Source organism: Capra hircus, chromosome 21 (assembly GCF_001704415.2).
Source record: "Capra hircus breed San Clemente chromosome 21, ASM170441v1, whole genome shotgun sequence".
In the NCBI taxonomy this organism is placed as follows: domain Eukaryota; kingdom Metazoa; phylum Chordata; class Mammalia; order Artiodactyla; family Bovidae; genus Capra; species Capra hircus.
This window is the reverse complement of record NC_030828.1, coordinates 28,831,403-28,859,201: the sequence shown is the minus strand read 5'-3', so window position 1 is coordinate 28,859,201 and position 27,799 is coordinate 28,831,403. Positions and strand designations below refer to the sequence as shown.

Sequence of the window (27,799 nt, the reverse complement as noted above, 5' to 3'; positions counted from 1 at the left end):
TCCAGGTCTCCTTAGGACTTCCTCTGTCACCCACAGACACATCCCTCCTAGTGCCTTTCCTCAGAGGGGTCGAGTTGTAGGGCAGCAAAATCTTGCTCACATTAGGCTGGTCTGTCACAGCCTATCAGGATTTGTCCATCCCACCAAGACCCCCACCCTGACTTTCCCCACACCTTCCTGCCCCAAACACTCCATCCAAGGAAGACAGGCCTGGCTCTGGATAGTGGTCTGGTCTATGTCAGCGTCTTCCACAGGCACCCAAGGCCATGAACCCTTACATATCCCCAGAGGAGAGCACTGAGGGAGATGCTGGGAGAACAGAGTGGAAGCCCATGGTGAGAGGTGGAGGTGGCAAAGCCAGGCTCTAAGCCGGCTCTATAGGAAGGATGTGGAGCTTGTCCCTTAAAGACCATAGACTGCTTGCCTGCACTGCTGAGTGAACTTCTCTGTGAAGATACACAGGATGGGAGTGCCTGGCCCTGTCTGGAACAGGTGGGGTGGAGTGGGGCAGAACAGGATACTAGCATCGTCAAGTGCTTTGTGTCCAGGAATAGTTAGGAAATACTCAGTGTTTGCTCAGTTAAGCAGGGCACAGTCAGTAAGGAAAGTCTTCATCCCTGTCTCACAGACACCCAGTGGCATCAGGCTACTCCCTGCCCATAGGTAGAGGAGAAGGCCCAGCTCTAAGGGCTGACTCATATTAGTAAGTCACTGATGAAGTCTATGATTTTCTTTAAGGTCAAAGATGCTTTCAAAGACATTTCCATATACTTCTCCAAGGAAGAATGCGCAGAGATGGGAGAATGGGAAAAAATCTGTTATAGGAATGCAAAAAGGAACTGTGAAGCACTGATTACTATAGGTAACAGGAAATGCTGGGCGCCTGTGAGCCTGGGAAACATGAAACAGGTCTTCAGTCTCCATGTTAACTTGGCCCTCTCTTAGGTGGCTACATCTGCTCACAGTCTCCTTTTGTGTGGAGACTAACCTGGAGGAAATTTTTGTTCTTTTTTATCAATGTGGGGCTGGCCCTGGCAGTGCACAGCTCACCTCTTGCCCTGTTCTAGATTCTCCAAGCCCTACTAATTGGCCTGACTTTGTGACACTTTCCATTGCCTCTATGCTTTGTTCTTCCTTCTTAAAGCAAAAATTTTGCTTCTTTCTGGGTCTCAGGGCCACTCAACTAGCATTCATGCATCACTGCAGGCAGGTCATCAAACCCCAGGTAGATGACATTGAGGATTCTGATGAAGAATGGACACCAAGGCAGCAAGGTGAGGGGCCAGGAGGATTTAGAGGTGTCTTCCTGAAACTAACCTGTGTTTATGTCTTAGTTGCATCTCAGACATTAGCAACGAAAACATAATTTTCAGAAAACTAGCAAGATGCATAACAATATATTATACAGTGAGACTATCCATATGAAGTTTTTAAATACGTGAAATAATTAGCCTCCCCTTCTCTGCCATTTTATGTGCAGTTTACTCTGCTCCTCACCATGTCTTCTGACAAGACTTTCAGGATCAGGTGATACCTCACCAAGAAACAAAAGCAGAATCATCCCATTCCCTAATGGATTCTAATGAAAACTGGTAATAAAACCAGATAAAACTCCAAGGGAAGACATTGCAGAAAAACAAAGCTATAGGTCTATAAGGAGCCACACATGAGGTGGCACACATATTTGTGCTGTCGAGGTCACTTGCATCTTACCATATGACTCTGAAAACATCATTAATGCATCCATTTGTTTCACTGAAAAAATGATTTCTTTGTGTCAGTGTTTCTGCACTGGTGCTTTGGCTCAGTAATAAATATGAGAACTTTTGTTGAAACAAATTATATATATATAGGCATATATATGTAATTATTTATACATTAAAAATGGAGCAACTGACAAATAATTAATCTCAAAAATATACAAGCAACTCCTGCAGCTCAGTTCCAGAAAAATAAACGACCCAATCAAAACTGGGCCAGAGAACTAAACAGACATTTCTCCAAAGAAGACATACAGATGGCTAACAAACACATGAAAAGATGCTCAACATCACTCATTATCAGAGAAATGCAAATCAAAACCACAATGAGGTGCCATTTCACGCCAGTCAGAATGGCTGCGATCCAAAAGTCTATAAGCAATAAATGCTGGAGAGGGTGTGGAGAAAAGGGAACCCTCTTACACTGTTGGTGGGAATGCAAACTAATACAGCCACTATGGAGAACAGTGGAGATTCCTTAAAAAACTGGAAATAGAACTGCCATACGCCCCAGCAATCCCACTGCTGGGCACACACACCAAGGAAACCAGAACTGAAAGAGACGTGTACCCCAATGTTTATCGCAGCACTATTTATAATAGCCAGGACATGGGAGCAACCTAGATGTCCATCAGCAGACGAATGGATAAGAAAGCTGTGGTACATATACGCAATGAAGTATTACTCAGCCATTAAAAAGAATGGCTTTAGTAAGCCAGAAAGAAAAACACCAATACAGTATACTAACCCATATATATGGAATTTAGAATGATGGCAACGATAACCCTGTATGCGAGACAGCCAAAGAGACACAGATGTATAGAACAGTCTTTTGGACTCTGTGGGAGAGGGCGAGGGTGGGATGATTTGGGTGAATGGCACTGAAACATGTATATTATCATATGTGAAACGGATCGCCAGTCCAGGTTCGATGCATGATGCAGGATGCTCGGGGGCTGGTGCACTGTGATGACCCAGAGGGACGGTACAGGGAGGGAGGAGGGAGGGCGGTTCAGGATGGGGAACACGAGCACACCCATGGCAGATTCGTATCGATGTATGGCAAAACCAATACAATATTGTAATTAGCCTCCAATTAAATAAATTTATATTGAAAATGCCAAAAAATGGAGAATATTAAAAAATCTAAATGTGAATAAGTACCATCAAATTCAGCACCAGAGGAGTAAGGGCTGGCAGGTGGCTTCACTGTGTGTTGGTTAGTTTTTTTGTTTTTATCTTAGTTTTGAATTCTGAAATAGAAATTAAAAGACCTGACGTGGTTGTGGCAGAGTATTGATGTAAGCCTGAATGAAGGTGGATGTATAGGTTTTCCAGTATAATTCTCAATAATGTTTAAAATTTATCATTCTCTTTTAAAAAATGATTATTTTTGTTAAACATTCTTAATGAAAGGGCAATTAAAGCCACCTTAATTAAACTATAAATTCACCAGAGAACTTTTTAATACTAAGCTCATAATGATTCAGTCACTGTGTTAAATCTCTTGGAAGAGGAAAGATATTAACATATTATGTCAAGATACATTATTTATGCATATATATTTAACCACACCACATGATCTTCTTATGCTAAGATGAACCTAATTCTTTGTCTTGATTCTGGGAAAGGGTTTGAGATAACTATTTAGTCTCCCTGATCTTTCCCACATTTCACTGCTGACCAGAGACAGCGTCAGGTAAACAAAATGAAGTATACTCATTGTAAAATAGAAGTGAGCAGCTCACTTCCTCTTCTGCTGCTCAGAGTAGAGAGTTTAGAAGAGTTAATCTGCCTAGACTGGAGAAAACAATTTAGATTAGTTCCATGATGCTCCATATATGGATTTCTATTCTCTTAGTTTCTTATTAATTTATTCTTGGCTACGCTGGGTCTTCGCTGCTGTGCATCAACTTTCTCTGGTTGCAGTGAGTGGGGGCTACTCTCTACTTGGGTTGCACAGGCTTTCCTTGTGGTGGCTTCTCTGGTTGCAGAGCACACACAGGCTCAGTAGTTATGACACACATGCTTAGTTGCCCCACAGCATGTGGAATCTTCCTGGACCAGGGATCAAACTTGTGTCTTCTGTATTGACAGATTCTCATCCACTGTGCCACCAGAGAAGTCCATTTGTTCCCTTAGGTTATTAATAGTAGTGTAAGAGACATGAAAACCAAACATATGTCTGCAAAGGTTTTGGTATGAAGAGATACTCTTCATAGGGAACAGGTACCCCACGATTCGCCATAACTTTACACATTTACCCTCTGAACAGTTTTTGTGTGTGTGGTGCACTATTGCTAACTATATACACATTGCTGTACAACAAATCTGTAGAACTTTTTCATCTTGCATGACTGAAACCCTGTACCCATTGAGCAACAATTCTCCACTTCCTCCTCCTCATAGGCCTTGGCAACCACCATTCTATTCTGTTTCCATGAATTTGATTAGATACCCAAGTGAAATCATGCAATATGTCTTTTTTTATTGGTTCATTTAATAATGTTCTCAAGGCCCATCCCTGATGTAGCATATGACAGAATTTCATTCTTAAGGCTGAAAAATATTCCATTATGTGATGTGCGTATAATATGCATACGAGATATATTTTATATATAATCTGTATCTTTTTATCCACCAGTGAACTGTGAGGTTGCTTCCACATCTTGCCAATTGTGAATAATGCTGCAATGACCATACATGTGCATATATTTATTCAAGATCTTTTCAATTTTTTATAAATATATACTTAGGAGTTGGATTGCTAGGTCATATAGCAGTTCTGTTTCTAATATTCACAGGAAACTCCATAGTTTTCTATAAAGGTTGCAACATTTTACACTTCGAACAATAGTGCGTTGTGTGTTAGTGTGTAAGTTTCTCCATATCCTTACCAAACTTGCTAATATTTTTTCATACTGACCATCATAAAACGAGATAATTTCCATTGTGCTTGTGTTCTGTATTTCCCCATTGATTAGTAATACTGAGCATCTTTTCATATGTTTGTTGGCCATTTGTGTTATCTTCTTTGGAGAAATGTCTATTTAATTCCTTCTCCCACCGTTAGTCAGTTCAGGCTGCCGTAACAGAACAGATCACGTGGCTTAAACTGCAGAAATTTGTTTTCCTACAATTCTGGAGCATGGAAGTTTGATATCAGGGTGCCATCATGGTTAATCAAGTTCTCTTCCTGGCTTATAGGCAGCCTTGATATAGGTATGTGCTTATTAACCCCTTATCAGATAAGTATTTTACAAATATTTTCTACCATCTTTTTCACTCTGTTCATTGTCTCCTTTGCTGCAAAGAAGTTTTAAGCTTAGTAAGTTCCATTTGTCTAATTTTACGTTATTAATATATGTGCACTTAGTATCATATTTAGAAATCATTACCGATTAAATTAATGACGTTTCGCCCTTGTTTTCTTCTAAGAGTCTTACCAAGTCTTACATTTTTGAGTTGATTTTTCTACATGATGTAAGAGCTTCATTATTTGCATGTGGATATTTGTTTCCCAGTGCCATTCACTACAGGGATTAAGCTTTCCCCATTGTCTTGACACCCCTGATGAAGATCTTTAGATCATGTATCCAAGAGTTTATTTGTTTACTTCTAGCTACCTCTTCCATTCCATTGATTGATAAATCTGTCTTTATGTCAGCGGGCTTCCCCAATGGCTCAGCAGATAAAAGAATCCACCTTCAATGTAGGAGACACAAGAGACACGGGTTCAATCCGTGAGTTAGGAAGATCCTCTGGAGAAGGAAATGGCAGCCCACTCCAGTATTCCTGCCTGAAAAAATACCATGGACAAAGAAGTCTGGTGGGCTAGTCCAAAGGGCCACAAAGAGTCAGACACGACTGAGCAACTTAGCACGCACTTTATGCCACTACTACACTCTTTTGATTACTGAACCTTTGTAATATGTTCTGAAATCAGCAGCCTGCAGTTTTGCTGTTCTAAGATTGTTTTGGTTATTCGTGGGTCCTCTGAGATTCCATGTTAACTGTAGGATGGATTTTTCTATATCTGAAAAAAAATCCATTGATATTTTTATAGGAGTTGCATTGAATCTTTTAATTTCTTTGGATAGTATGAACAGCTTAATATTGTCTTCAAATCCAAAACATGGGAGGCCTTTCTATTTATTTGCGTCAGATTTCTTTCAGCAATACTTTGTAGTTTTCACCTGTGTAAGCCTTTCACCTCCTTAAGTTTACTCCTAATTATTTCATCTTTTTGATGCTATTATAAATAAGATTGTTGGGACTTCCCTGATGGTCCAGTGGTTAAGATTCCACACTCCCAATGCAGAGCGCCTGGGTTCAATCCCTGGTCATGGAACTAGATCCCACATGCCACAACTAAAGACCCCACACGTCACCATGAAGACCTGGCACAAATAAATAAAAATAAATATTTTTTTAAAAAATTTAAACTTAGCTCTTGACTATAGCTTTAAAAAAGTTAAAAGTAAATAGGACTGTTTGCTTATTTTCCATTTTGGAATGGTCAGTGAACAATGAATTTTCCATTCAAATATGCATGGAAAGATACTTGAATGTTGATTTTGTACCCTGAAACTTTCTGTGCAAGTTTTTTGTGGAATTTTAAAGACTTTTTCTACACATAAAGTCATGTCTTCTGTGAACAGATGTAATTTTATTTCCTTTCCAAATTGGAAGCATTTTGTTTCCTTTTCTAATCTAATGCCCTGGCTAGGATTGCTAATATTATGTTGAACAAAAGTGTTGAGCATGGGCATCCTTGCCTTTTTTATTGATCTTAGAAGTTTTCAGCTTTTCACTGATGAATATGATGTTAGAGGTAGGCTCCTCATATATGACTTTTATTGTATTGTGGCCACTTCCTTCTATTCCTACTTTGTTGAGTATTTTTGTCATGAAAGGCTAGTAAATTTATTAGATACTTTATGAACATCAGATGAAGCATAGATGAAGTTTTGTGTGTTTTTCTTTTTAAATTATGTGATACTCCTAGTGGAAACATAGCAGTTGATGGTACAGAAATTACTTACTATTCCTCCTTTGGTAATCCTCGTCCTTGTCACTCTCTAGCTCAGAATTCTGTGTTCTTAATTAGAATGCCCAGAGTTTGTAAACATTTACCAACCAAAACACTGATTCTCATCATTTTTTAGGTAAACCTTCTTGGATGACCTTCAGAGTGAAGCACAGTAAACACCAGAAGGTAAATATTTCCCAAATCCTGTGACAAGAAAATCCTCCTCGTGGAGGTAAGAATAGGAGAATACACAGAGATCCTAGAGACCACTGCCTTCCTGTGCTGTCTTTAGTACAAGGTCTGATATCATCACCAACACTGGGCTGGAAGAAGCACAAACTGGAATCAACATTGCCGGGAGAAATATCAATAACCTCAGATATGCAGATGATACCACCATTATGGCAGAAAGTGAAGAGGAACTCAAAAGCCTCTTGATGAAAGTCAAAGAGGAAAGTGAAAAAGTTGGCTTAAAGCTCAACATTCAAGAAACTAAGATCATGGCATCTGTTCTCATCACTTCATGGGAAATAGATGGGGAAACAGTGGAAACAGTGGCAGACTTTTTGGGGGGGCTCCAAAATCACTGTAGATGGTGACTGCAGCCATGAAATTAAAAGACGCTTATTCCTTGGAAGGAAACTTGTGCCCAACCTAGATAGAATATTCAAAAGCAGAGACATTACTTTGCCAACAAAGGTCCGTCTAGTCAAGGCTATGGTTTTTCCAGTGGTCATGTATGGATGTGAGAGTTGGACTGTGAAGAAAGCTGATGCTTTTGAACTGTGCTGTTGGAGATGACTCTTGAGAGTCCCTTGGACTGCAAGGAGACCCAACCAGTCCATTCTAAAGGAGATCAGTCCTGGCTGTTCTTTGGACAGACTTATGCTAAAAGCTGAAACTCCAATACTTTGGCCACCTCATGTGAAGAGTTGACTCATTGGAAAAGACTCTGATGCTGGGAGGGATTGAAGGCAGGAGAAGGTGACAACAGAGAATGAGATTGCTGGATGGCATCACCGACTCGATGGACATGAGTTTGGGTGAACTCTGGGAGTGGGTGACGGACAGGGAGGCCTGGCGTGCTGCGATTCATGGGGTCGCAAAGCATCTGACACGACTGAGTGACTGAACTGAAGAACAGCAACAATATCGTTACATTATTTTCACAGAATTTCAAACTTTAAGCATTTTACCTGAGTAAACTTACTTAAACCTTAAAACAATCCTACAGCACTTACTGGTAGGTACTATAACTATCACCATTTATACATCAAGAAATTGTGGTAAAGAAATGTTTGATTATATGCCTGAGATCACAGTATCACTGGTACTGCATGTAATCTAATCCAAAGCACCTTCTCTAAACCCCTTACAAGCTACTTAAAACTTCCATAATTCTATAAAGTTTACACTGTCTTATTCATACATCTTTTTATCACTCATTCGAGGGATGGTTTCAACCTCAGTTCTTTTGTGCTGTGCTAAAGTGAGGGATATGTTAAGATATCCCTAAGGGAAGCTTACAGATACAAAGCGAAATTTATAGAGCAGGTGGTCCAAGATGAAGGAGATAGGATCGCCAACCTCAGAGCATCCTACTCCAGTAAGAAAGAGGAATCAACTCTCAACTCTGACAAGCCTCAGATTTTATGACTGAAAACCAACATGTAAGAAAATAACTGAAGGGACTTCACATAGGTAGAAGTAAAAATTCACCACCTGGAACTGATTTCAAATGTTCATTCTTGTAGGAGGACGTAACAGCTCCTTCCTCTGAGCTCTGATTAGGCAACTCTTATACGTGGAATTGTCAGGGGAGGGTAGTCTCCTCGGTTCTGTCTCATCTCATCAAAAATTTGAAGTGATGGACATTAAAACCCTCAGCATGTCACAACTCTCAGACAGACCATGTTACAGCTCTCAGGTCTCAAACAGACCGTGTTATAGCTCTTGGACAGATAAGTGTTACAGCTCTGTGTTACAGCTCAGTTTTATTTAGAAAATAACAGGAAAATACATCCTCGAGGCGTGAGGCCATGCTGACCCAAAGTCGCGAAGAGGGGAGAGAGAGAGAATGAGCGCGTGGGGGGAGAGAGAGAACTCCGGCCCTCTGGCTCCTCTCTTTATATGTTTTTTCCTCCCCCCTGGGCCTGCCCTGTGTAACTTGGGCTGGCCAGGAGTGCTGTTTGTTCTACCCGAGGTCCTCACTCTGGTCCTTGGACCTTCCTTTGTTCTGTTTTCGAGGGCTTTTCCCTTCCTTGTCTTTTAGCCACTGCCATTCTGGACTCCTGTTTCCTATTCTAACTACCTAACATTACCCTCTCAAGAGATGGGAGGCCCAATTATTTGGGAGCAGGGGCGTCGAGGTCTTTCTGGCTACTTCCTGCTGAACTGGGACGGCGAGGGGTATTGGGCCTCCCCCTCTTGCTGGTCTTAGGCCTCAGAGAGTCCTTATAGCAGTGTCCATCTAAGGGTGAGTGATATATTTTCCGTGGCCGGCTGTAGTTTTATGTATCTTTGTTGAACTGGCACTGCATGTTGTAGCTTGTTGACCTGGACAGAGACAAAACAGGTTAGACAATTGATAATACATGGAACAATCGTAAGCAGCATCAATATGGCATAACAAGGAGTAGCAGGGGCATTAGCCAATTCCAAATTCCCATTGCCAGGATGGCTCAAATCCCTCCTTGTTCAGGGATCAGATCTATCTCCTGTCTGTTCTGGAGTACAACCCATGGCAAGCTGTGTTGGCTCTTTAGAGCTGTCCTGAGAAATCCTATCCCCAGAAACTAGATTTTGGGGGTGTTCATTAGAATGGCACTTATATATAGTTCTGAATAGGTATCTGAGATTTCCCAGGGGCTCACAGGTATATTGAGTGTCCTCTTCTGTTTTCTTCCACAGCTTAACTCGTGAGTAGTGAATCCAGGTGTCATGTCCTGGTACCTTGACTGCTGTGGGGGTAGAAAGTATTATAGGGTAGAGGCCCTTCCATGTGGGCTGGAGTTGAGCCTTTGGGGACCCATCTTCCCAGACTTTAATGAGGACTTGAGTCCTTGGAGCATATAGTGCTGACTCCTTAGAATATTTTGGGTCTTGTTTCACACCGCACAAGCATATATCCTGTTGGAATTGCCCAATGGCTGTGGTATAAGACTGGAGGGTCTGAGCCTCTGGATCTAAGAGGAGGTCATTGACATAAACAAAAGGTCTCCCATATTGCATCTCATAAGGACTAAGACCAACCTGTTCCTTAGGGGCAATACAGGTGCAGAGGAGAGCTATTGGTAAGTAGCTTCCATCCCAGGGAGGTCTCCTGGGTTATCTTTTTTATCACTGATTTTAAGAATTGGTTGGCTCTTTCTGCTTTTCCTAAGACTGAGGCCTCCAGGCACAATGGAGATAATAAGTAATGCCCAATGCTTTAGAGACCCCTTGGGTGACCTTAGAAGTAAATGATGTCCCACTGTCACTTTGTAATGACCTGGGAAGTTCAAATCTCAGAATGATCTCATGGAGATTTTTTACCACTTTCTCAGCTTTCTCAGTCTGGTTGGGAAAGCCTTCAATCCAACCTGTGAATGTATCTATCATGACTAATAGGTATTTATACCCTTGAGAAACTGGCATCTTTGTGAAGTCCATCTGCCAGTCTTCTCCTGGGTAGGCCCCAAGTCATTGGATGGGCTGGGTCAGCTGGGGTCTTCAAGCTCCTTGGGGGTTAAGTGGCAAGTGGGACAAGGGGAGACCACTTGCCTTAGTCATTTGGAAGCCTGTTCCTCTGAAGGACCTTTCTAGTAATCTTTGGAAGGCCTTTTCCCTTAAACGAGTGGTGGCATGTATGAGTTAACCAACTTCCACTGGAGGTTTCCAGGCAGAAAAAGGAGTCCCTCCTTTTGCAAGCACCCCATATGACCTTCTTGAAAGCCCTCACTCTTAGCTTTAAGAGTCTCACCTTCAGTATATGAAGCAGTTTTTGGCAAATTAGTCTGTGGAACTAAGGTGGCAACCCCTATTAGGTCATGGTTCTGTAATGCTGCTCTCTTAGCTGCCTGATCAGTTGCTTGGTTCCCTCCTGCCACTTCTGTGCTCCCTTTTTGGTGTTCTTTACAGTGGGAGACTGAAACCTCAGTGGGCAGATGGACTGCTTCCAAGAGTCTAAGAATTTGATCACCATATTTGATTGGGGACCCTCGGGTGGTCAAGTGGCCCCTTTCCCAAGAGCAGCATATGCATGTAGCACCAGAAAGGCATACCTGGAGTCAGTGTAGATGGCTACTTTTTTTCCTTTTCCAGCTCTAAAGCTCGAGTCAGGGCTATGAGCTCAGCGGATTGGGCTGAAGTACTTGGTGGCAGAGGCTTAGCCTTCATGGTCTCAAAATTGGAGACTACTGCATATCCGGCCTTTCCTTTTCCATCCAAGACAAAGCTGCTTCCATCAGTGTATGAGATTTCCTCAGGGTTGGTCAGAGGATCTTCGAACAATCCCTCTCGGGGTTTTGTCCAGTGGTTCAAGGTTTCTAGGAAAGAGTGAAAGGGGAGAGAGCCCTCGGGGGTAGGCAGGAGGGTGGCTGGATTAAGAACCTCACAAGGGGATATAGTGAGGCCTGGATTTTCCATCAGCACTACTTGATATCTGAGGATTTTTTTATCAGACATCCATAATGGTCTCTATTTAGGAGTTGTTTCACTTGGCGGCTGGTAAAAATAGGTAGTTTGCCCCCAAAAGAGAGTTTTAAAGTATCTTCTATCATGACTGCAACAGCTGCAAGATTTCAAAGGCAGCGGGGCCAGCCTCAGGCAGTTGGGTCGAGACTCTTGGATAAGTAAGCAACAGGCTGGGGCTCAGATACCAAACTTTGAGTTAACATGCCCAAGGCTATTCCCTCTCTTTCATGGACATAAAGTTGGAATGCTTTTTCTGGGTCTAGCAACCTCAAGGCAGGTGCCTGAGTTAAGGCTTGTTTTGAGGAGTTCCCCACGTCAGTGGGATTGAATCATCCTGCCCCTTTAAGCTGGGCAATTAGACCATAGTTGGTATCCACATTCTGTAACACCCAGTTAGCCCCAGGAAAGATTGCAATTGTTTTCGAGTTGTGGGGGAGGGCAACTGCAGGATTCCTTGTACCCGCTCAGAGGACAGCCTCCTGGACTGAACTCCCAGGTAAGTGACCTTTGTCTCAACCATCTGTGCCTTAGCACGGGAGACTTTATATCCTCTCTCTGCCAAAAAGTTTAGAACCTGAATTGCATGTTGTTGGGCATTTTTCTCATCTGGAGAGATTAGTAGGTCATCTACATATTGTAATATTCTCCCATTAGGTCCAGGTCCAGATCTAGGAGATCCCGCTACAGGCCTGTCCAAATAGGTGGGAGCTATCTCTGAACCCCTGAGGTAATACTGTTTAAGTCATCTGTTAGTGTTTTTCTCCTGGGGCCTCCCACTTGAAGACAAAAAGATACTGGGATTCTTTAGCCAGTGGTATGCCAAAAAAAAAAAAAAAAAGCATCTTTGAGATCCAAGACTGTAAACCACTTGGCACTGGGTGGGATTTCTCCCAAGATTACACAGGGGTTGGATACTGTGGGATGGAGGGAGACTACAGCTTCATTTATGATCTGGAGATCTTGAACCATTCGCCAGGTTCTGTCCTTCTTTACTGACAGAAGTGGGGTGTTACATGGTTGATTGGTGGGTACCAATAGCCCACAAACAAGGAATTTATTTATTAAAGGCTGTAGTCCCTCCCAGAAGAAGGCTCTCTTCTGAGGGGATATTTGTTTCTGATTGGGAAACCGAGTGGGATCTCAGAGGATAATGATGACCAGTTCAGCTTGGAGGGCTTGTCCAGGAGTCCCCTCGTCCCACACCTAGGGGTTAATTTTGTCTTCCCATAGTTTTTGGTCCCTCTCTATTGGAGAAAGTGTAATAGGTTCTTCAGTAGTAACCAGAAGCTGTAGGGCTCTAGGGGCTGAAAAACTTCCCATCACAAGGGTGGTCCCCAATTTAGTGAGTATTTCTCTTCCCAATAAAGGAGTAGGACACTCAGGGACCACTAGAAACTGGTGGGAAAATATTTGTCCATCCCAGCAACAAAGAAGTGCTCGGGTGAATCTTTTAGTAGTTGCTTTTCCTGTAGCACCCAAAATGGTACAGGTTTGGGAGGAGAAGGCTCTGGAGTAGGAGATCAAGACAGAGTAGGTAGCCCCCGTGTCAACCAAGAAATTCTCGGACCTACCTGCCACATCCAGTTGCACCCTTGGCTCTAGCCCTGTGACGGTTATCTGTGACAGGCGGGCTAGCTGGAGTGGGCCACTTCAGTCCTGTTGAACCATCGTGAGGGAAGGCTTGGCGCTTGACCTTGAGGCTCTTGGGTCCCAAGGGCAGAGTGCCACCCAATGTCCCAGTTGATGGCATTTGAAGCAAGTCATTTTAGGAGACATAATGGTTTGGACACTCTTTGGCCCAATGCCCCACCTGTCTACAGATTACGCATTTGCTTCATGCCTTGTCCTTTAAAGACTCAGGGTTTGCCACAGGGCTTCCCTGGAGGGCGGCCAGCATCAGGGCATGCCTTGTCTTTCCTTCTCTCCCTCTCCTGGGCCTTGGCCTCCTTCTCCTGTTCTCTGTTATAAAAGGTATTGCTGGCTATGTGGACCATCTCATCTAAACAGGAAGCAGGGTCCTGCTGCTGTAGCTGTTGTAATTTTATTCTGGTATCTGATGCACACTGGGACATGAACTTGTCCTTTAAAATCACCTGTCCCTCATAAGAGTCTAAGTCCAGATTGGTAAACTTTTGGAGGGCCTCTTTAGTCTTTCCAGAAGACTAACTCGTTGGGCTCCTCAGTTATTACTGAGACTGGGCACAGTCCCACAAGTAATAGACTTCCTTCTATTTCCATGGGTGGACTTCCTTAGAGGTGAGTCTTTCTGAAGCTTATCTCACCCAGCACTCTTGCAACCTGAGAGCCAGGCATCCCCGGGTCAGGGTGCAAATCCCCAGGCAGGCTGAGGCATGACAGTCTCCTGGAGATCAAATCCCCGGGCAGGTAGAGGCAGGTTGGCCTCTGGAGAATTCGGTCCCTGGGCAGATCAAGGAGTGATGACCTCCCAGGACCCCTGGACTGGCGAATCCCCAAGTTGGTTGAGGCGTAACAATCTTTCAAGGACAAGATCCCGAGGCAGGTCAAGGCAGGTTGACCTCCTGGGACCCCTGGACTGGAGTTGGGCATCCCCAAGGTCTCCAGCATGACCAGTACTGGGTAGGATTAAGGGGTTGTAATTTTAACTCATTTTGTTCAGATGGGAATAGATATCATGATGTAAAGCAATCCAAGCCTTTGCCCTGAGACTGGGAGACAGTGAAACAGTTATAAGCTTTATCCTCTTACTACTCTAAGGGATTTAAGTCATTGATTTCTTCCCCTACTCCTCCATAAGAGCAGGTAAGGGTGTCTCCCCTGGTAAGCTCTATTGTCATAGACCCACTTTATGTAATAACAGAAGTAATGACAAAGGAGTGGGTTATCTGGCCCTGTTAGGGGCATTAAGGTGTTTTAATAATAGACTGGGTAGAGCAACAAGGGGGCAGGGTTGCATACAAGGGGGCAGGGTCTTGACTGTAGGAGTTAGTACTTGGCTTAAGAACAAATTTGTTAAGAGGCAACAGACCAGATATTCCATAAGAGTAGAGTGGAGATTTGATCCAGGGGTATGTTTATAACTTTAGGAGAAGGGTGGTAAGGGTTTGGGCCCAAACAGCCTGCAGGGCTAACTCCCAAAGTGGCAAACATTATCCCTGGAAGCCCAATTGCCTTTGAAGGGATGCCACCTGGTGGACTTCTAGCAGGCACTGTGTGCCTGTCGCCCGCCCTAGCGGGTTCACTGAGAGATGCTGGTGTTGTACATGCTGTAGGAAACACGGAAGATGAAGGGCTGAATATCTAGAAGGATTGGGTATTATACAGTATTTCCCTCCCAAGGGCCAGCTATTTTCTAGTTGTCCCTCCAGAAGATTGTAGAGGCAACATTGTGAGCCTGGATGGGGCTCAGGAAAAAAGTATGAAACAGGAGGTGAGGGGACAGAGCACAACCTTTGAAAGAATGACACAGCACAAGGGCATAACATAAACTGATTAAAATCAATTGCGTCTAAGATGACAAGTCAAATTCAAGCAAACCTTAATCCCCAATCTGTAAACTAAATGACACACCCAGAGGTGGGAGGACAGCTCCAAGGCACTGTCAAAAGACAGAGGAGTGGGTGGTTCCCCAATGGCTGGGATGATCCTCCCACTCATTAGCATATTAATTCACTCAGCTGGCCAAACCCAGCCGGGCCACATTCCATGTTCAGAGCCCTCTGCAATAGCCCACATCCTGCAGTGCAGTGTGCTTCTCTCTGAATCCTAACAAATCTACCTCTTACCAATCACTTTCACTGAATTTTTGCAATGAGACATCAGAGCCTGAGCTTCATTAGGTTCTGAAGCCAGGCATCCTGGATTTTGGCCAGGCTCCGAGTCCCAGGAGAGAGAGCTAAAGGACAGGAGGAAAAGGCAGTGGGAAAAACGTGCCAAGGAATCCCCTTCATAGCCTGCCCGAAAATCTGCTAAATAGCTGACCTATGCTCACAGTTTTCATTGGCCTGATCCTTGGCACAAAGATTAAGGACAGAAGAACCCCCCACTGGCTTGGGTAATGGCTAGCGGGGCTCAGCAGGTAGTGCCTTTGGAACATACCGAAGAGTAGCCTCTCCAGAGTCCCTCAGTTGAGCCCACTGCCACCCACCTGTTCGAGAAAGGGTTTGAGGAAACAAGAAACTGTAAAGGAATTAGGATTTTGTTAGGCATATGTCCCTCCAGCCACAGGAGCAAAAATCTCCTACCTTAACTGGAGGTCTTCTGGAATCTGAGACTGAGCCATGTGAGCTTTCTGCTGAGTTTGTTTTTCGCTGTCCCGGTTTCCAGCATGATGGGCCTCCTGTCACTTCCCCTGCGCTGGGTTTTCTTCGCATTCTGCTCTACCTCAGGAGCTTTCGCCAAGTTGGGCTCCTGCTGTGCTTGGCCTCGTCCTTGCAGGGGACCACGCTGAGGTTGTTTCAGCCAGGTTAAACCCACGTCACGGCACCATAGATATCAGGGGAGTGTAAGAGATTACCGAGGAGACTTGGTTCTGTCTCATCTCAACAAAAATTTGAAGCGATGGACATTAAGGCTCTTGGCATGTCTCAGCTCTCATACAGACCATGTTATAGCTCTTGGGTCTCCAACAGACCATGTTGTAGCTCTTGGACAACATGTTTTATTTAGAAAACAACTCAGTTTTATTTAGAAAATAACAGGAAAATACATCATCGAGGCGTGAGGGCATGCCGGCCCGAAGATGCCAAGAGAAGAGAGAGAACAAGCGCGGGGGGAGAAAGACCCTCCCAGCCCTTTGGCTCCTCTTTTTCTCTTTTTTCCTCCCCCTCGGCCTGCCCTATGTAAATTGGGCTAGCCAAGAGTGTTGTTTGTTCTACCCGAGGTCCTCACTCCGGTCCTCGGACCTTCCTTTGTTCTGTTTTTGTGGGCTTTTCCCATCCTTGTCTTTTATCCACCGCCATTCTGGACTCTTTTTTCCTATTCTAACTACCAAACAGAATCATTTGTTTAGCCTGCCCCTGTGTCGCGAGCTTTGAGAGCCTAGGCCGTATCTGTTAATTCTTAGAAGTTCAGGCCCAGCTAAAAGCCCCTGAGGGCCCTCTGAATGTTTTCTGAATGAGTGACTCCATATTTAAACATTCATCTAGGAGGAAGAAGGTCAAGGAATGCTGAAGATAGTATCTGTGAGCCGGACTTCAAATACAGAGACAGCTGAGGGGGTAAACTGATAGCAGGGATGGACTCTCACATTCATACTGTATCAAATAGCTCACAGGCATTTTGTTGAATGTTATTAAACTTCATGTCCACTATAACATCAAGAATTAGCATGTATACCAATTTATGGATCAGGAAACGGAGGAAAACCAGCTAGTTGTACCACCTTATTCAAGCAGAATTGATGGGACCAGCTACTTTAATTCCAAACATGGCGATCTGCAACTTTCAGCTTATTTTCTTTATTGTCTATGTATGTTTCTGCCAATCGTCTTTCTCCTTCCCAAACTCACTGCTTCGTCACCTTATTTTCCAGACGTGTTTTGTCTCCTCTGTACTTTTCCACACTGCCTCATTCATCAAAGGGGCACTATTTAATAGAAACCCCGCCCCACCCCGGTTTTCTCTGAGCCCTTACCCTCTTCTTTCCTGACCTTGTGGATTCTCCAGCTATTCTCCCTGCCTTGCTCTCACTTTTATGGAGAAAGTTTAAGGGAAAAAACCTTAAGATATGAGTTCTAGTTTTGATTCACTACCCACTTAGGTCCTTTATTTACACTCCAGTGTTCCGATCCCCTTTCCACTCCTCCTCCCCTCGCAACACTGGATATTTCCAAGAATTGTCAAAGTATTAACATAAATCATGCTTGGGAAAACACTTCATAAAGTCCTAAAGAACTAAAGAAATGTATGTTGTCTTTTACTATGTGACTCTCACACAGAGGGAATGTCAAACAAATGTAAGTAACAAATCTAGTTTGAAGGAACTGCCAGGAGCATCAAAATTGCTGAAGACATGTGGCCCCAAGCAGGCCCAGATACCAGTGCCCCCTCCCAGAGAACCAAGTACCTCTGAACAGCACCCTAGACAAAAAGTGGGAAATAACTGGGTACTTCACTTCCTCTAATTCCTCTAGAAAGGCTAATAACTATGGCCCAGGTATGTAGGGTAGACTTTGGGTAGGTATGGATTTAAGCTGGACTGATCTGAGACCTGAAGTTAGCACTGTGGCCTTTGGAAAGGGAAATCTTACATATTTTCTGAGGTTCTGACTGCTTATCTATAAACTGAAAATAAGCAATCTTCTTATTACTTTCAAGCACACTGTAAAGTGTTTGAAAGCATTAAATATAAAAGCGTTGACACATTGAAGTTGTTCAATAAATCTAGCTGTAATAATAGGAACATGCTTTGTTAGTGTTTATGCCCAGGCCTTTGCACAATGCCTTATCTGTAACGTGCCCTCAACATATATTTTCTGAGTAGATGTGTCCATGAACTATTTTCTAAGTAAGAACGTTTGGAAATTAAACCTACTAACAGGAAGTACAGGATGCTAACATTAAACTGGGCATCTTTAGTCAGTGTGTAGCCTCAGTCTCTCTGAACCAGTAGTTAAAGGGAGAAAAAACAAAGTATAGAGAAGAGACTTTCCTGGTGGTTAAGTGGTTAAGACTCTGTGCTTCCACTGCAGGAGGCTGGGTTCCATTCTGGGTCAGGGAACTAAGATCCCACATGCCATGCAGTGTGGCCAATAAATAAATAATGTAACATTAATGAATAAAAATACACACATAAAAATTTTTAAAATAAATGTAAAAAATTTTTTAACGAAGTATACAAATGAACAGGTGGGCAATACCAGTTTCTGATCAAACGGGATCTAACTCTCCAGACCCCACCAGCCTTGGTCAGCTTCTCTTCTCCAACTCAGAACTCAGAAGAAAGGAGACTGAAGTGAAGATATACAGCCTACGAGAAAGAGTGAGGCATGTGTACCAAGTGAGCCCCAGGATGACTACCTCTGTGAGTGACCCCATGGGCCCACTCACGGAGAAGGGGTTATGAGGCCTTGGCACAATAAAATAACTTCACCATTTGGTTCCCCAATCATCCCTTTCCTCTTACGACTTGAGGTACAGGATCAAGGCCAAATGCCATGAGTGCCCCGTTTCATTCTGAAGTTCTTTATGACCAGCAACATCACTATACCTCCCCTCATCCCCGTTGCTCTCACCTCCAGATTGTGAGAAGTGCGGAGAACTTCATTGACAGCTGTGCTGTCACGGGCTCCCGACCTTTGTAAAGGACTGTGCAGAGGAGAAAGGGCATGCCAATCACTCAGCCCTCAGTCTGCCCCCTGGGTTAAGTATCAGACCATCAGGCATCCCTGAGGCTGGGCTTGGAGTGTGGAACAAGGTGTCTGATCTGCTGCTAGGCCTGCACTTTGGCTCCTACGTGGGCCAGATCACAGACGATGAAGAGGCTGCCAAGAGTGGATACTCCTGGCTGGTGAGAACACCCCTCATCCCCTCTCCTCTGACCTCCAATCACTGGTGCATGTGGCGGGGGACCTCACATCTACATGTGAGGACGTGGATGAGGATAATATGGCCAGCCCTGTGTACTGTGTACACTGTGCATGAACACGGGACTTCTATCTAAAGATCAGAGGAGAGGTGGGAGCACAGTGGTACAGGCACACAGAAGTGGCTTCTCCCGTGTGGAGTCCTTGCCCTGAGTGCACCAACAGACTCAGACATGGAGGTGATGATTCAGGAGCTTACCACGTGGTCACAACTGACAACTAATTCATGGAGGCTGAAGAGCACTGATGATAGCAGAGGGAAATAATTCTTCTGTTACCTCCCACCAAAAAAGAGAGAGAAGTTTTAAACCCTTTTTCTGACACTCAGATCACCAAAGGGAGAAACTGCTATGAGTATGTGGATGGAAAGGAAAGGTCTTGGGCCAACTGGATTGAGGTGAGTGCAGTGAGCCTGCAGGTATAAAGGTCGCTCCTCCAAGCCCACACCCTTTTCCTTCTCAACTAGCCTCCTTCAATAGCTTTCACATCTTTCCTCTTTTTCCACCATACTATGTTCTTTCCTTTAAAAAACAATAGAATCAAAGAAATAAAAATGTAGTGAAAGAAAGTGAAGTCCCTCAGTCATGTCCGACTCCTTGTGACCCTGTGGACTGTAGCCCACCAGGCTCCTCCATCCATGGGATTCTCCAGTCAAGAATACTGGAGTGGGTTGCCATTTCATATGCCCTCAAAATGTAAGTCTCTATGCTCAACAAAACTGGGGTACTTGAAAACAACTTGAGTCTAGATTCACCAGGGACACTTTAAACTCACCTAACTGACCCTTACCAACCACTTTCTGTGTTCCAAGACAGTAGAGTTCACTACTGAAGCAGATCACACAACCCATGTCCTTTTGGAGGACATACTTCAGATAGAAATTAACCAATTGATTTTAGGAATACGTAACCTTAATTTTTCTACTTTTGAAGAACTGTACAGTGCCAAGATAACCTAGCATGAGGGACCTTGAGCCCATGAGGGCAGCAACCTCCCCAGGCTAAGCTCTAGTGAGAAGTGGGCCCTGAGGCCTGGGAAGGAATAGGGGTCAGGACCTTTCTCTGAGGGCCTTTCATCAGGGGAGGCAGAAAGCATATATTACTGTTCTGTGTCTCAAGCTAAGTCACAGCACGCTCCAAGTTTCCACAGGAAAGGGTCGGCAAGCGAATGGGACCCTGTATACGTGTGGGGAGACTGGAGAAAAGCCTCAGAAAAGAAGGGAGGCTGGGGTGAGTGCTAAGGAGTGTATGCTAGCCTAGAAGTACCAAGTTCTGTGGAATGAAAGAGAACTTTGAGTTTAGAGGAGCTAGAGGTCACCAGTCTTATGGTCAGTCCAGGTGAAGACACATGTGGAACTGGGCTCTGGAAAATGGCTAATTAGGTAAGGAGAGAAAAGCGTTCCAGCCAGGAATAGGACCGGAAATAGGATCTGGAGATAAGAATTCACATGGTGTGGTCAAAAGTGTGAACAGAAAGTCCCCAGGAGGGGTGGTGGGGGCTGTGGCAGCCTCAGGGACTGAAGGCCAGGCGCTGGGATCAGGTCTGACAGCTATAGGGGACTCTTCACTTGTGGTTTCTTTCTTTTTCCTGGCCTCAACTCCAGGTATGTGAACGGTGCCCGGGACGACAAGGAGCAGAACCTGGTAGCCTTCCTGACTCACAGGCAGATCTTCTACTGAACCTGTCGGGTGGTCAGGCCAGGCTGTGAGCTGCTGGTCTGGTACAGGGACAAGTACAGCCAAGACCTCAGCATCAAGTGTGGCAGCAGGTGGAAGAGTGAGCTCATGGCCAGCAGAGGGGAGCGCTACTCTTCAAGCATCCCACCCTAGGGAGCTCCCTGGTCTGACTCTGAAGCAGAGTACAATCCAGTGTAAAGTCACCACACCCCATCCGAGGGAGCTTCCCTGGTCTGGCTCTGAAGCAGAGTGCAATCCAGTGTAAAGTCACCCTGCCCCATCCTAGGAAGCTTCCCTGGTCTGGCTCTGAAGCAGAGTACAATCCAGTGTAAAGTCACCACACCCCATCCTAGGGAGCTTCCCTGGTCTGGCTCTGAAGCAGAGTGCAATCCAGTGTAAAGTCACCCCACCCCATCCTAGGAAGCTTCCCTGGTCTGGCTCTGAAGCAGAGTGCAATCCAGTGTAAAGTCAGTCAAGTCTCAATTAAAATGCCTCAGAAATTGATTCATTTCATATGACTTTTAGGAAAAAATTATATGAAAACTTTTTGTTCTCATTTTTAATATTTCATGCAAAAAATACATGACATCACATTCTGCTGAAAGGCTTAGAGGCAAAAAGCAAATTTTCTAGCACCTACCAGCTCTCTCATCTTTAGCTGTTTCTTCCTCATTTCCTCCACATTTCTAAGTGACAGGTGTGCAATGATTTGCATTCAGTCACTGTTTCAGTTCACTGTCATGTGAGTTCATACTCTGTGCCAGACTGGGCTCCATGCCCTGAAATAGATGGAACCACCTTCTGGGGCAACATAATTAATACCAGACAGGCTGCTGGTTGCTATGAGAAAAATCAGTCCAGGAAAAGGGCCTCGGATCAGTGTGAGCAGCGGGTGGGGTGTGGCAGAGGATGGTGGGGCAGGGTCTCTCCAGAGGTAACACCTGTGGGAAAGGATTCAAGGCAGGGGATCAGCCAGTGCCATAGCCCAAGGATCGGGAAGAGAGGCCATGCCAGTGGTTGTAGGAGGAAGTACAGAGGGAGATGAAGGAGGATGGATGGAACATGGAAGCCTCAGGGCCCATGTCTATTTGCAGGCACCTGGAATCTTCCAGGGTGACATGGAACAACAGTGCAGCTTTCAGCTGCAAGTGGCATGTTCTCTGTTCTAAGACGATGCTTCGGTTCACTTTTGGGAAGGGACAGCAGTGGGGAATCCCTTCAGAGGTCAGTTCATTACCAGATGAGAGGGGACAGTGGGCTGACTAAAGACACATGGGAGTCAGGGTATGAAGAATGGCACCCCACTCCAGTACTCTTGCCTGGAAAATCCCATGGACGGAGGAGCCTGGTAGGCTGCAGTCCATGGGGTCGCTAAGAGTCGGACACAACTGAGAGTCTTCACTTTCACTCATTGGAGAAGGAAATGGCAAACCACTCCAGTGTTCTTGCCTGGAGAATCCCAGGGATGGGGGAGCCTGGTGGGCTGCCATCTACGGGGTCGCACAGAGTTGGATACAACTGAAGCGACTTAGTAGCAGCAGCAGCAGGATGTGAAGAGTCTGGGTGGAGATGTATTTTTAAACAGGATTTCCTAGTACATTTTAAATGGACTAGACTCAATGAAATAAATGAGATATGAATACCTGTGAGGCTTGAGAAAAAACACATCTTTTATGATTTATGGAAAACTGAGAGAGAAGCAATTCATGAACTAATGGGGGCAACAGGAACCCGAGACCTCTAGTCCATGGGACCTGGGCCACTCGGTCTCATCCAGTCTGCATCCCACTTCGTGTAGAGACCCAGATACAAAGGCTGCTCTTTGAATGAGGACCCTCAAATTCAGCTTTACTTGCACATGCTAGAACATCACCCCCTGTGCTGCCTCCCATATTCAGAGAGCTCCAGGACAGGCACCCCTAACTTAATAGACCTTTTCCCCTCACAGGGAGCCACTCAGGATGATTCCACCTAAGTCATCAAGAATCTTATCTCTCAGTAGGATAAAATACCTGTGACCACTGCGACATGAATTTTCAGATACTTATACGTAGGGAAAGGTCCCTGCAGATCCACCTCTATCAGGAGAAACACTGCCTCTGACGCTACCGGAAGGTCCCTAGTCTGGGCAATATGAAGAAAAGGTCCTTGACACAGGCTTCCTGGATTTCTGTAGAAGATGCAGAGAATAAGAATGGAATGGAAAAGTGGACTGTAAAGGCACACTTGGTGGGAGACAGATCTTGCACTGTCAGCACTAAGATGATTAGTGGGGCAGGCCTTCAGTTCAGTTCAGTTCAGTCGCTCAGTCATGTCCAACTCTTTGTGACCCCATGAATCGCAGCACTCCAGGCCTCCCTGTCCATCAACAACTCCTGGAGTTCACTCAGACTCACATCCATCGAGTCAGTGATGCCATCCAGCGATCTCATCCTCTGTCGTCCCCTTCTCCTCCTGCCCCCAATCCCTTCCAGCATCAGAGTCTTTTCCAATGAGTCAACTCTTTGCATCAGGGGGCCAAAGTACTGGAGTATCAGCTTCAGCATCACTTCCTCCAAAGAAATCCAAGGGCTGATCTCCTTGCAGTCCAAGGGACTCTCAAGAGTCTCCACCACCACAGTTCAAAAGCATCAATTCTTCAGTGCTCAGCCTTCTTCACAGTCCAACTCTCACATCCATACAGGACTACTGGAAAAACCATAGCCTTGACTAGATGGACCTTAGTCAGCAAAGTAATGTCTCTGCTTTTGAATATACTATCTAGGTTGGTCATAACTTTTCTTCCAAGGAATAAGCGTCTTTTAATTTCATGGTTGCAGTCACCATCTGCAGTGATTTTGGAGCCCAGAAAAATAAAGTCTGACACTGTTTCCCCATCTATTTCCCATGAAGTGATGGGACCGGATGCCATATCTTAGTTTTCTGAATGTTGAGCTTTAAGCCAACTTTTTCACTCTCCTCTTCCACTTTCATCAAGAGGCTTTTTAGTTCCTCTTCACTTTCTGCCATAAGGGTGGTGTCATCTGCATATCTGTTATTGATATTACTCCTGGCAATCTTGATTCCAGCTTGTGTTTCTTCCAGCCCAGCGTTTCTCATGATGTACTCTGCACAGAAGTTAAACAAGCAAGGTGATAATATACAGCCTTGATGTACTCCTTTTCCTATTTGGAACCAGTCTGTCTTTCCATGTCCAGTTTTAACTGTTGCTTCCTGACCTGCATACAGATTTCTCAAGAGGCAGGTCAGGTGGTCTGGTATTCCCATCTCTTACAGAATTTTCCACAGTTTATTGTGATCCGCATAGTCAAAGGCTTTGGCATGGTCAATAAAGCAGAAATAGATGTTTTTCTGGAACTCTCTTGCTTTTTCCATGATCCAGCAGATGTTGGCTATTTGATCTCTGGTTCCTCTGACTTTTCTAAAACCAGCTTGAACATCAGGAAGTTCACGGTTCACGTATTGCTGAAGCCTGGCTTTGAGAATTTTGAGCATTATTTTACTAGCATGTGAGATGAGTGCAATTGTGCGGTAGTTTGAGCATTCTTTGGCATTGCCTTTGGGATTGGAATGAAAACTGACCTTTTCCAGTCTTGTGGCCACCGCTGAGTTTTCCAAATTTGCTGGCATATTGAGCGCAGCACTTTCACAGCATCATCTTTCAGGATTTGAAACAGCTCCCCTGGAATTCCATCACCTCCACTAGCTTGTTTGTAGTGACGCTTTCTAGTGACTTGACTTCACATTAGAGGATGTCTGGCTCTAGATGAGTGATCACACCATCATGTTTATCTGGGTCATGAAGATCTTTTTTGTACAGTTCTTCTGTGTATTCTTGCCACCTCTTCTTAATATCTTCTGCTTCTGTTAGGTCCAGACCATTTCTGTCCTTTATCGAGCCCATCTTTGCATGAAATGTTCCCTTGGTATCTCTAATTTTCTTGACGAGATCTCTAGTCTTTCCTATTCTGTTGTTTTCCTCTATTTCTTTGCATTGATCACTGAAGGCTTTCTTATCTCTTCTTGCTATTCTCTGGAACTCTGCATTCAGATGCTTAAATCTTTCCTTTTCTCCTTTGTTTTTCACCTCTCTTCTTTTCACAGCTATTTGTAAGGCCTCCTCAGACAGCCATTTTGATTTTTTGCATTTCATTTCCATGGGGGTGGTCTTGATCCCTATCTCCTCTACAATGTCACAAACCTCATTCCATAGTTTGTCAGGTACTCTATCTATCAGATCTAGGCCCATAAATCTATTTCTCACTTCCACTGTATAATCATAAGGGATTTGATTTAGGTCATACCTGAATGGTCTAGTACTTTTCCCTACTTTCTTCAATTTAAGTCTGAATTTGCTAATAAGGAGTTCATGATCTGAGCCACAGTCAGCTCCTGGTCTTGTTTTTGCTGACTGTATAGAGCTTCTCCATCTTTGGCTGCAAAGTATATAATCAATCTGATTTCGGTGTTGACCATCTGGTGATGTCCATGTGTAGAGTCTTTTCTTGTGTTGTTGGAAGAGGGTGTTTACTATGACCAGTGCATTTTCTTGGCAAAACTCTACTAGTCTTTGCCCTGCTTCATTCTGCATTCCAAGGCCAAATTTGCCTGTTACTCCATGTGTGTCTTGACTTCCTACTTTTGCATTCCAGTCCCCTAGAATGAAAAGGACATCTTTTTTGGGGTGTTAGTTCTAAGATGTCGTGTAGGTCTTCATAGAACCGTTCAACTTCAGCTTCTTCAGAGTTACTGGTTGGGGCATCGACTTGGATAACTGTGATACTGAATGGTTTGCCTTGGAAATGGACAGAGATCATTCTGTCGTTTTTGAGATTGCATCCAAGTACTGCATTTCGGACTCTTTTGTTGACCATGATGGCTACTCCATTTCTTCTGAGGGATTCCTGTCCGCAGCAGTAGATATAATGGTCATCTGAGTTAAATTCACCCATTCCAGTCCATTTTAGTTTGCTTATTCCTAGAGTGTCAACGTTCACTCTTGCCATCTCCTGTTTGACCACATGCAATTTGCCTTGATTCGTGGACCTGACATTCCAGGTTCCTATGCAATATTGCTCTTTACAGCATCGGACCTTGCTTCTATCACCAGTCACATCCACAGCTGGATATTGTTTTTGCTTTGGCTCCATCCCTTCATTCTTTCTGGAGTTATTTCTCCACTGATCTCCGGTAGCATACTGGGCACCTACTGACCTGGGGAGTTCCTCTTTCAGTATCCTATCATTTTGCCTTTTCATATTGTTCATGGGGTTCTCAAGGCAAGAATCCTGAAGTGGTTTGCCATTCCCTTCTCCAGTGGACCACATTCTGTCAGACCTCTCCACCATGACCTGGCCATCTTGGGTTGCCCCATGGGCATGGCTTAGTTTCATTGAGTTAGACAAGGCTGTGGTCCTAGTGTGATCAGATTGACTAGTTTTCTGTGAGTATGATTTCAGTGTGTCTGCCCTCTGATGCCCTCTTGCAACACCTACCATCTTACTTGGGTTTCTCTTACCTTGGGTGTGGGGTTATCTCTTCATGGCTGCTCCAGCAAAGTGCAGCCGCTGCTCCTTACCTTGGACAAGGGTTATCTCCTCACCGCCCCCCTTTCTGACCTTTAACGTGGGATAGCTCCTCTAGACCCTCCTGCGCCCATGTAGCCACCGCTCCTTGGACATCTGGGACAGGCCTTAGCAGCTACCTGACCAAAAGCTTCCTCTTTCAGCAGAACCAAAGCCCAAAATCCACCCATGTGCCTCCTGCTCCCTGGCCTTCTCCAGTCAGAAATTCCTCAGGCAACATGTCGAATGCAATCACCCCTCTCAGATCCTCCTGAGGACATCTGCAAGAGACCGTCTCCGAACAAAGGATTCCTGCCCAGGCAATCAAAATCATGAGCAGCAATATTGTGATCCACACAGCTGGCGTGACAAACCTGAGGATGGAGAGGTCAGGGAAAGGCCCCAAACTTTGCTGAAAAGCATGAGGAGGGTTTCAAGGGCTTCTTCCTACTCACCCAAAGGACAAATGGGGGATTCCTGGGTAAGCGAGAGAATGATGGAGGAGCCCAGCACAGGCCAGAAACTGAATACAGAGGGCACAGGCAAATTATGTATGGGGGCAGGTGTCTTAAGAATTATAAGAGTTAAGCATGGAGAGTGTGGGCAAGGCTCCAAGGATAGGTCAAGTCTCATCACACACCAGAGGATACACAATGGGGAAAAGCCCTATGTTTGCAGGGAATGTGGGCAAAGCTTCAGTGAGAAGTCAATTCTCATCAGACACCAGAGGACACACATAGGGGAGAAGCCCTTTGTTTGCAGGGAGTGTGAGCAAGGCTTCAGTCACATCAAGCACCAGAGGACACACACAGGGGAGAAGCCCTTTGTTTGCAGGGAGTGTGAGCGAGGCTTCAGTCACATCAAGCACCAGAGGACACACACAGGGGAGAAGCCCTTTGTTTGCAGGGAGTGTGAGCGAGGCTTCAGTCACATCAAGCACCAGAGGACACACACAGGGGAGAAGCCCTTTGTTTGCAGGGAGTGTGAGCGAGGCTTCAGTCACATCAAGCACCAGAGGACACACACAGGGGAGAAGCCCTTTGTTTGCAGGGAGTGTGAGCGAGGCTTCAGTCACATCAAGCACCAGAGGACACACACAGGGGAGAAGCCCTTTGTTTGCAGGGAGTGTGAGGGAGGCTTCAGTCAGAAGTCATATCTCATCAGACACCAGAAGACACACACAGGGGAGAAGTCCTATGTTTGCAGGGAAGTTGAGTAAGTCATTACCAATAAACCATATCTTAGCTGCAGGAGGATTACTGTAGCCATCACATACTTCAACTCTGAGGGGGCCTCAGAGGAGGTCTATGACCCGTTACACTCCCCACGACTGTGATGAGAGACTTCCCTATTGGTCCCGTGGCTAAGACATCATGCTGCCAATGCAAACACCCATGTTCAATACCTGACTGGGGAACTAGATCCCACATGCTGCAATTAAGACCCAGTGCAGCCAAATAAATAAATACATTTTTTAAGAGTGTGATGAGCACAGAATTAATTGATTAAATAGGCCCTCCACTTTCAT

At 44.7% G+C, this 27,799-nt stretch overlaps 1 protein-coding gene and 1 pseudogene across 1 annotated transcript; both read left to right on the top strand.

Moving 5' to 3' along the window:
• Positions 267 to 27,490, top strand: LOC102185508 (histone-lysine N-methyltransferase PRDM9-like). Its single transcript, XM_018065917.1, is given in 11 exon segments — positions 267 to 335; positions 739 to 861; positions 1,166 to 1,274; positions 6,929 to 6,978; positions 17,385 to 17,537; positions 18,359 to 18,440; positions 18,443 to 18,469; positions 18,687 to 18,955; positions 19,360 to 19,422; positions 20,630 to 20,834; positions 26,436 to 27,490. Coding segments are annotated over 11 exon segments (2,205 nt in total).
• LOC106503359 lies at positions 1,499 to 1,648 on the top strand (annotated as a pseudogene).